Source organism: Gossypium raimondii, chromosome 8, assembly GCF_025698545.1.
Source record: "Gossypium raimondii isolate GPD5lz chromosome 8, ASM2569854v1, whole genome shotgun sequence".
In the NCBI taxonomy this organism is placed as follows: domain Eukaryota; kingdom Viridiplantae; phylum Streptophyta; class Magnoliopsida; order Malvales; family Malvaceae; genus Gossypium; species Gossypium raimondii.
This window is the reverse complement of record NC_068572.1, coordinates 41,454,203-41,464,394: the sequence shown is the minus strand read 5'-3', so window position 1 is coordinate 41,464,394 and position 10,192 is coordinate 41,454,203. Positions and strand designations below refer to the sequence as shown.

At 32.9% G+C, this 10,192-nt stretch overlaps 1 protein-coding gene across 1 annotated transcript; it reads right to left on the bottom strand.

Annotated features, from left to right (window-relative positions):
* Positions 1-6,057: 6,057 nt before the first annotated feature.
* On the bottom strand, positions 6,058-9,916 carry LOC105791484 (boron transporter 1). The gene is made up of 12 exons (XM_012619563.2): positions 9,390-9,916; positions 9,226-9,308; positions 8,956-9,148; positions 8,678-8,816; positions 8,422-8,587; positions 8,168-8,334; positions 7,892-8,065; positions 7,709-7,804; positions 7,480-7,617; positions 7,029-7,348; positions 6,683-6,950; positions 6,058-6,593 (listed from the first exon to the last, which is right to left on the bottom strand). Exons 1-12 carry the CDS (start codon positions 9,491-9,493, stop codon positions 6,288-6,290), a joined length of 2,154 nt encoding a protein of 717 aa, XP_012475017.1. The 5' UTR covers positions 9,494-9,916; the 3' UTR covers positions 6,058-6,287.
* Positions 9,917-10,192: the final 276 nt, after the last annotated feature.

Genomic DNA, 10,192 nt, shown 5'->3' with positions numbered 1-10,192 from the left:
GTTGGATCAAGTAATAAAAGATCCAATATAATTTTAAATTTAAGTATTGGGGATGGAGACAACAAAATTGACGAAGATTGGCATGGAGAGTTTTGGAGCATTAACGTTATATGTTGATTTGGGTCTTAAGAAATTATTAAAACCAATAATGGGCCCTTCACAGAGGAATTTGAATGGGTCGAACTGCCCACTTGCCATTTTCCAAACGAAATGAAAATGGAAAGTTTTTAACATAAATATTTTATTACGAAGGTGTATTATTTTAGGATTTTATGAATATATTCATACTTGACATCCGATAAATTACACATTTCTCCTATTTCTTGTTTCCTTTTTCTTTTTTTCTTTTTAAATAAAACAGAATAATTCAATCCCACACCACTTCTCCCTAACTACTGAAAGATTTTTGTTACTATTAACGCCAAGAAAATTATAAATCAGGTTGGCTGTATTTGGGCTATCGAAAGACTGGAGTGTAGGAAAAGACGCCAATGATAGAACTCCAACTTATCCTTTTCTACAAACTACATCTCTCACATTCATTTTTCATCACATAAGTAATATATTTAATCAAATTCATACCTAATTTCCTTTAAAATTTTGGGTAAACTACATCTGTTTATCTTATGTTACATTTTAGTCATTTATGTTTGAAATGTTATATTTTAATCACTTACGTTATCGTGTTGTAATGTTTTACTCACTAAGCTGTTAACAGTGTAACGGTAAGCTGACGTGACACATTAAATCATCATTTCAAACAAAAATTTTAGGTTAATTATACAATTGGTCCCCATATTTTTTCGTTTTGAGCAATTTAATTTCTTTTATGTTCTTTTAACTTTTCTAATTTTCATTCTCTTTTGTTTCTCCCGTTGTTTTATTACCTTCTCCATTTCTTTTAACATATTAGGAAGTCAAATTGGCAGTGAAGAAAGAAGCATGGTATGGGTTTATGGGTTTTGGTTATAGGCAATGATGGCTTCTAACTTCTTGCTTCTTTCTTCACTGCCAATTCGATTTTCTAATATGTTAAAAGAAATAGAGAAAGTAAGAAAACAAAGGGAGAAACAGAAGAGAATGGAAAAAAAAAGAAAGATTAAAGAACATAAAAGAAAAAAATTAAATTGCTCAAAATGAAAAAAATATAGGGATTGATTGTATAATTTAACCTAAAATTTTTGTTTGAAATGATGATTTAACGTGCCATAACACTTATTGTTACACGATAACGATAATTAACGGTTCATTGACTAAAATGTTATAACATGATAACGTAAGTGACTAAAACGTAACATTTCAAACACAAATAATTAAAATGTAACCTAAGGTAAACAAAAGTGACCATGGGTGTAATTTACTCAAATATATTTTATATAAATCACTCTTGTTAATACTTGAATGCTTAAAACTTGATTGACTATTAAATTCTTACCTTAATTATTAAATATGTTTAAAAATTGAAATTAATTAAAAGCATATGTGAAAGGTTGAAAGGTTAATATTTGACAATAATTTAAAAGAAATGTATCAGAATAAGAAAATGATAATACTACCTAAAATGATGTTTATTTTATCAAAGAATGAAGAAAAATTGAAAAGAAAACACAGCTTATGTCATCTTCATGGCTTTGGCACTAATTTTTATTAAAATATGTTATAGGTTTTTATATTTTCATAAATTTAAATTTAAATTTTATACTTTTATTTTTATAAATTTAATTCCTTTACTTTTTAAAATTTAAAATTCAAGTCTATTGGTAACACTACTTTCTTTTTTTTGTTAAATTGGTTGATATGACATTTTAAAATAAAAAAATCACTAGATAGCAATAAAATTTGAAAAAAAATTATAATGAACCTAAATTTAACAAAAAATTTCAATGACATGAATTTTGAAATCTAAAAATTAAGAAGACTAAATTCCTAAGAATAAAAGTATAAAGACTAAATTTCAAATTTATGAAAAGTAAAATGACTTATAACATATTTAACCCTTAATCTTTTTTTTTATCACTTTTCATCTTATCAAGGAGTATCTTAAGTTATATATAATAATTCTATAAAATATGTAAAAATAATAAATAAAGATGGAGTTTAAAATGAATTATTATTATAAATGTTAATATTTTAAAAATTCCTACACCATTCATTGCTATTGTAAAAGAAAAAAATTAGAAATGATTGTAGTGCTTACAAAAATAAAAATAAAAAGTGTCACCACCATCATAATAACAAGAAGGTGGATAGAAAAAAAGGTTATGAGGTTACAATGTTTCCTTTTATTTTATTTATTCAAGATTACTTTAAACCAAAGCAATATGTTATTCCCATTAGGATGATTTGGTTCCACCAACCCAAGCATTTATTAAAATTACATATGCTATGAATCTAATAAAGCCAATTAATTTTGATAACTTTTGTCTTTCTTTCCAACTTTTAGGACAAAAGAAGCATTTTCATTTTGTATTCTCAACCTTTCACTTTGAAGAAAAGATGTGAAGAACTTCATTACTCTTATTCTATTGAGGTTTTCCTAAAGAAAAAAGCAAAAATTCAAATAACACATAATTAAGTATTGCAGTTGTTGCTATCACAGTTTTCATTTCAAGCCACTTTTTGAAGGAATGTATATGTGGATGCAGTCTCCAACTTTTGTTTATTGCTAAAGTAGAGGCCATAACCCATTATTGTAATTGTATAAAATTTGTTTAGAAAATAAATAATTCTTTTAATTTTTATTAACATTATATGTTTCTCTTATCATAATTGTTCATGCAGATTCTTAAATACTTATATTTTAATTTACCTATTTTAAATACATTCAACACTAAATTCAAAATCACATTTATTGTTCGATTAATAAAAGAATTCATTTAAACTCAATTTGTTTTCATCTTATGAATAAAACATTCCTTGATGGCATATTGCCTTCTTTTTTTTTTGGATAGTTTCATGTCAGCTCCAAATGTTTATCACCAATCCCCCACCATCTCCATCACTGACCCCTAACCTACCCAAAAAGGAAGAGTTTGAGTAGCCCACCCTCAACAATGTTCATGATTGAATTCAAGTGGTTCATATGAAGGCTCGAGTGATTTGGACAGTGAAACTGATTTGATGCCAAATCTATGTTGTTTTTAGTGGTAATGGGTAACTTTTCTTCCTTTGTTACCCACCACATGTTTTTTTTTTTTGCATTGGCCATACATGGATCACTGGTCAACTGATGCGTCCAATCTCAACTCAGATCACCAAATTTCTGTTTTTTCTTGATTTTTTTATGAATTTCATCCCTCTCCTTTATGAAATTTGAGAAATTAATTTTACTTTACTTTATCATAATTTAGTCTTAAACTAAAATATTAATCAAATTAAGTAACATTTTTAACCATCATTGTTAAATTATTGACCTAAAAATCAGCAGTTCAATTCTTATATAAAGGACTAACAAAAATCAACAATTCAATGATTTATATTATAAATTAGCAAAAATAAATAGCATGTATAGGGCTTAGCTTTCGATTTTTATAAATAATATGGATCGTATTATGACAAATTCAAATAGAAAGACTGTTGATACTAAAAGATGGTGATTGAAGATGAAGGATGAGGGAAGAGCTTGAGGAGAAAGGGAGTTAGGGTGAAAATTCAGAGTAAGGGGTAGGAGAACATGCTGGATCATTGGGTCAGAGAGGTATTTATGAGTTGACCTCAATAGAAATATTTCACTCACTGAAGAGTTACGTATCCCTTTCAAGATTCCTATTAGGTGATTAATATGAAAATACATAAATTTTAGGGATGTGAATAGCAAGTGATATTTACCTTCTTGAAATGATTTAATTGTCAAGAGTAGTTAGTTTACATATTCGGCCAAGTAGCTATAGTTGGCACACTCCGACGGGCAAAAACCCATGTGATTATATGTATCATGGCAGAGGTCGTTGGGTGGCGGAGTATATGTGCATGACAAAGATACTAATTGCACAGTTTTTATAAAACTGAGGGATGAAATTAAGAATTAGACCATTTTTCTTCATGTTTATGAGGTTTTTTTTTTTCGAAAGGACCAAAAGTTGAACTATATATACTCAAAAGACAAAGATACTGAAATCATCATCAGCTTAATGTGATAATGAAAAAAACATGATGTATTGATGTATCATTCATTCATTCCCATTTCCCATCAAAGTCAAAGCTATTGAAAACAACACCATACCATCTCCACATTTTCCCTTCTAGCAATTGAGAATGTAGGGTCCTCCCATATCTTGCAGTTTACTTGAAATGCCTGCAAGGGAAAACAAATTCTGGCCATTGCTTTATTCTTTTTTCTTCTTTCAAAAAACTATTATCAAAAGCTCCCTTCTTTTCATCTCAAATGCTGTCTTCTGTTTTTGTTTTTTGTTCTTTTTCAAGCTTTCATAATTGTGCTGGAAAATGGACCTTTTCCATTGTTTTTTTCTATTATTTTAGTGGAAATGCCAAGAGGGTTCTCAGTTGCAAAGCACTCTCGAAGAAGAAGCTTTTTACATACAGTAACAAGGTAGCCAGCTTCAGGTGGTGAGCATGTTCCAACATGCACTTAAAAAGGTAATGAAGAAACTGTCAGAAAATTCACGGTACATGCATGGGGATGACATTATCCCATATGCTTTGATCCAAATGAATTGGTGCTTATGGATGCCTTCATCATCTGGTCCTTTGTGAATTTAACTCAAGGAATATCATATTCACAAGTTCCATAACTGTTGATGTGATTTAGAACCTTTTGCTTGCTTCCATATGTCATAGGATTTTGAAAAACAAGGGTCAGATACTTGTTTAAATTTTTAAATTGGTCCATTTACTATAATAATTTCTCAGCCTAAATAGTTAATTCTATATTAACTATTTCATTTAAAATATCCGCTTCCAATGAAATATCGATTTTCCTTAATAAAAAAATTCATTTAAAATATCCTGCTTTTTTTTGATGCTATATAGACTTCTATGTAATTATTGAGAACCAAGATATTACGCACAAGGTAACTATTCCACCAAAAAAGTATTTTTTTTTTACTTCAAAATGATCAATGTGTAGAATAAGAACGTGTGATTGTTGAGATTCGCACGAGAACATACACTTTAAATTTGAAAGTGAGGGTTTAAAAATAAATTTATTTTGACTCAAAAGGGAAAATGCATTGGAGTACCGATGTGTAGCATTCGCCCGAATTTACATATAATGATGTTCATCTCTTACCAAAAACAAGCCATTTGTGGATATTATCAGGGTTCGTACAAATTCAATATTTTTTTTTTTGTGTGTTGGAAGGGTTTAAAAAAAGTATAAGGCATGTTTCGTCCTTGAATTTAACAATTCTTCTCAACTTGGTACTCAAATTTTTTTTATCCACATAAATTTTCGAACATAACAACTTTTTCAGATTTCAATTTTTGTGATGACATGATACTTTGAAATTGTGTTAAGTCATCGCTTGAACTTATAAGAAATTTTTTTTTAACTTTTTAGGTGATATTTCACTCAGAATGCAATATCATCACATGAACCCAAATTGAGAAAAGTTGTCAAATTCAATGACTAAATGTTGCTTTATCCCCAAAAAATTTATATTAACATTTTAATTTTAACAATTAGTGGCATCTATTTGGAATAACTAAAGACATTATAACAATAAAATGACTCAATTATGTTAAATTAAAGTATAGGGACTAAATGTTTGATTGAGCTTCGGTAGTGGCATCGTTGCTATTGCAACAATCAGAAGGATGTGAGTTTGGACATGTTTAAACACTTTTTTCCTCCGATTTAGTAATGCAATTTACTCCTTTTTAGTATAAAATTTTTTAAGTTTGCTCCCCCTGCCCACAAGTTATATTCTTATCCGGACTCCAATAAGAAATTCCTGGCTTCGCTCCTAAGGTTATGGAGTTATAGATACAAATAGGTATTGTATAAAAAAATATATATAGGAACTAAATAAAAAATTTGAATATAATAGAGAGACAAAAACCAGAATTTGACAGAGACAAAAGGAATAAAGGCTAACATTTTCAAGCAAAAAATATGTTTTAAGTATTATATATTTCTGGCAAGAAAAGCAAATGGAATCTTTTGTTACATATGAAAATGGGATATAAGAAGGAAGAGGGAACATTTTACAGTTCTGTTAAGCCAAGCCAATTAACACACTCAAAACAAAAGACTGGGAAATGAAAAACCATTTTAAAAAACACATTATACCAACAGAATTTATCAGAATATTCGACAAAGATCCCCACTAATTCGATCCTCGGTTAAGAGGACTTTTCCCCAGATTAGATGGTTTCAGCTCCCCAGTCCTTGGACTGTGTGATCCATTTCCACTAGCCCGAGGGCTTCTCTCTCCTTTCAGCTCATTCAGACGAGGGCTATTACATGAGAGCCGCGGGCTTTGATGGCTTCTCGGGCCATTTGCTGGCGTTGCAGTGGAGCTTGTGATTTTAGGACTGCAAGTATGTCTGAATTCACCCCGGCTTCTTGTAATAACTTCATCTAATATCTCACTGTCCCCTGCATAGGCTGCTCCTTGTCCCAGCTCTGTCTCCTGTAAGCCAAAGTTTAAATGATTAATAATAAGCAATGGAAAATGGGGGAAAGGTTTTTTGGTTGTAGGAGAGGAGACGAGTATCTTACTGTGGCAAGATTATATGGCAAAGCGGGTGCCTCTTCATACTCTGCGGCATCCAAGTCATAAAGATGCGCCCCTTTGAAAAACTTGGGCAGGACGTATTGTCTTACTGGTACTAAAAGCATGATCATTAAAGGAAACATAACCCCGGCGATCGGAATCCAGGTTAGACCGAAACATACGAGCAGATACGCCGTTTGGAAAATGGTGAACATTGCAATAGTCTTGAATGGAACAGTTTCCACAAAGGTTGCATGTTGCTGCTCAAGGACCCTGCAGGAAAACATAAGATGGGACAATGGATACTTTTAAACTATACAAGTATAAAATGTCTGTTTTGGAATATCTTACTTGTATCTTCTGCTTGGTGCAGTGAAGAGCAATAAGATCCTTTCCCAAAATTGGTTACCCGGTAAGCTTTCGATAGCCATGAATGCGAAGTAGCCCCAGAGGACTGAAGTCGGGATCATTTTAAGGATAGGCATTGCTGCAACACATCCTCCTACCATGGTGGCTTGAAGCAAGTTGCTGAGACGCTGTTCTTTTACTTCAACAGGCAATAGATCATCAATCTCTTTCTCGATATCAAACAAAGTTTCGTCAATAGGGGCATCGATGTTGCCTGTACACGTAGCAGCTTGAACGGTTGATTCTTTTAGTTCATGTAGTCCCTGCTTAAGACAGTTAACTATCAGTGAACTCAGAATCATAAATTTAGTGATTTCATTAGTTAATCATGCATATGCTTTGATTATGCCAGGAAGCAGCTACATGATTTATATGGTCATAGACACAGTCTTACTCTAGCTGAAGGCTCCTGGTAAACTAAAGGGGTCTGCATTTGCTGATAGGCTTCTTGCATATTTCCATACAATTGTCCCAAGCTAGCATTCTTTCTTATACATTTGCGTGCTGTTGCAACCAGTCGATTACGAAGAAGCTGCACCATAACCATGAGTCAGTCTCTGCTGATCATAAATGAATTGAAGACTGAACAAAAAATTTCAGAGGATTTAAACAAGGAATTATACTTGATGTTTGAGGGTAGCCAAGCTCTTGGTATGCATCGGTGATTGTGGAATGACCCCATTTGCCGGAGGGATGCCGATAAGACCACATAACAATGTCTGCCATCAAGAAACAAGCAAATCAAAAAAGTGTTCCCAGGGCAAATTTTAGATTAAGGAAAGAGATCAGGAAGAATCAGTGCATACCAAGAATCCCAAAAGAAGTAAGTCATAATGGTAACAAGATGGTTTTCTCAAATTAAACTCTTTCTGCTGAGCAAGCTGAGATGCTACGCTATGGTCAAAGTAATAAAGCACTGCAATCATTGTGGCTGGAATGAAAGCTCCAATGATATACACAACTGGAACATTTAGCATGTCCTGTCATTTTTTTCAAGCTCTGTGTCAGTTTATTTGTCCAATAAGAAGACAGATTATATGTGTGTGCAGTGTTGATTGGCAATGGTATTTGGTTAAACATGCCTTGATAACTGTCCAATTTTCATAAGCACCAGGGGACCAGGGATTCGGGCTGAAGAGACGACGTGGGACTCCTTTCGGAACACTTGCGGATGGTATGTAAGACGCTGCTGTCCACACAAGTACCATAAATGGCACACCATAGTCTGCTATAAAGCTTCTAAGCCAACCTGTCAAAAAAGCTTCTTTGTAAGTTGTCAAAAGCAAATGGTGCCATATATACAACCAAAAGGTGATCAAGGAAAAAGTTAGCTTACCAGTCCCGTAGCGCCAAGACCTTGCTTTTCGGCTTCTTAATGCCGAAAAAAGAAGGCCAAATGACAAAACCAGAGCAAACATCCCATTGGCAAACCTCCATGAAGGTGTAAACTCTGTGAGTTTGGGATTTTCGTGTTGTGGAATTCGGAACTCTTCCACAATGCCCTGTATATGAAATTTATGAGAACAAACAACTTAAAAAGGGTATGGTTTACAGTAGAAAATAAACATGAGATGATAAATTATTCATCTTACTTTGATGGCTTGCTGCATAAACAGCATAGCTATAAGCAGACCGAACAATTCGCCTGCCACACGGGTAAACCTGTTGATAATGGAACATGCTCCCAAGATAGACAGTAAGAACAGCAAGGCTGCAGTCCACACACATACCCTACAAACAATTTAACACAAAAAGAAAGACAACTTTTTTCAAATATAGCAGCGAATATATATGATTGAAGAATCTTTGAGGAATATTAATATGGTATGGCTAATTATTGATCAAAAGAAAATTAGAGTCAACAGCTCACCATCCAGACCAAGCTAGAAATAGGTCCCGACCCAAATCAGGTACGTCTTTGACAAAGTTGAACATGAATGTATACATGATGACAGTTGGCTCAGCAACTCCTAGTATCAGCAAAGGTTGACCTCCGATTATCGAGTGTATGATCCCACAAAGTGCTGTAGATGCTAAGGTTTGAACTGCTGTGAGCACTCCATCTGCAGATAATTAAAAAGGGAATATAAATAGACGACCGAAGCGACCGAATGCACACACGATTAAGCATTTAAAATACCGGTATTTCTCTCGAGTTGTTCACCAAATGAAATGACGGGAATGGCAGAGGCGAAGAAAATGTAAGTGGTGGGAGCCAGAATCCTGTAATAAAACAACACAGTCGAGTCGTCGTCAGCCTCAACAAACAAGCATATAGCAAAGATTATATATGTATATATATACCTGAAGCCTGCTTTAAAGCCACCAGTCCAGTCTTGTTTGTAACACATCAATCTGCCTCTGAGGTCATTTTTGATGCCTCGTAAAGGCACAAAGGTCTCCTCCATGGTTAGTTTTTATCTAAACTCTAAACAACTGGCTTTAGTTCCCTCTTCCTTCAATAATCTTCTAAGTGAGGTAAAAGAAAAAAAGACTGAAAATGATCAAGAATATCAGCTATTGGAAACAAACGAGAGTTTTGAACCTGCGATCATGTAAATTACATGATTTTGTGAGTTTCAAAGTAAAGATAAAAAGGTTTAGCGAAGATAGAAGATGTTCATGTTGAACAACTTCTTTTTCGTTTTTTTTTTTCCAGGAAAATGAGCAAAGAAAGTTAAAGACGATGGATCAGAGTATAAGGCACTAAATTTACATAATTGCAGTATGTTTGGGAAGGCTGAAAATTCTTTTGGGTAATGTGTTTATGGAAGAGAAGGCACCGTTAGGGGTTGAAAATGGGTTCTTAGATGCAATGTATGGGGCATAGGAGGAGGGAAGGAAGGATCCAAATATATAAGCAGCTGGAAAAGTGGAGGTAACATTTTGGTGCAGACAACTGTGATGGTGGAATCATCACATGTCAAATTTTTAACTTGCCAATAATTTAGGATTATGTAATATATATATATATATATATATGACATTTTAAATGTAATTGTATTTTTCACTTTTTTTCTTTTTTAAAAAATAAAGTGAAAAGACATGACAGGAACATAGGTGAAACTAATTATGACAAATCCAGAGTGAATTTGATTGTCAATTCT

Coding starts and splice junctions, on each gene's coding strand:
- LOC105791484 (XM_012619563.2), bottom strand. CDS start 9,493: ATGGAGGAGACCTTTGTGCCTTTACGAGGCATCAAAAATGACCTCAGA. Junction 9,149..9,225: donor ACAACTCGAGAGAAATACCG/GTATTTTAAATG, acceptor AATTATCTGCAG/ATGGAGTGCTCACAGCAGTT. Junction 6,951..7,028: donor GCACCAAGCAGAAGATACAA/GTAAGATATTCC, acceptor GTTTTCCTGCAG/GGTCCTTGAGCAGCAACATG.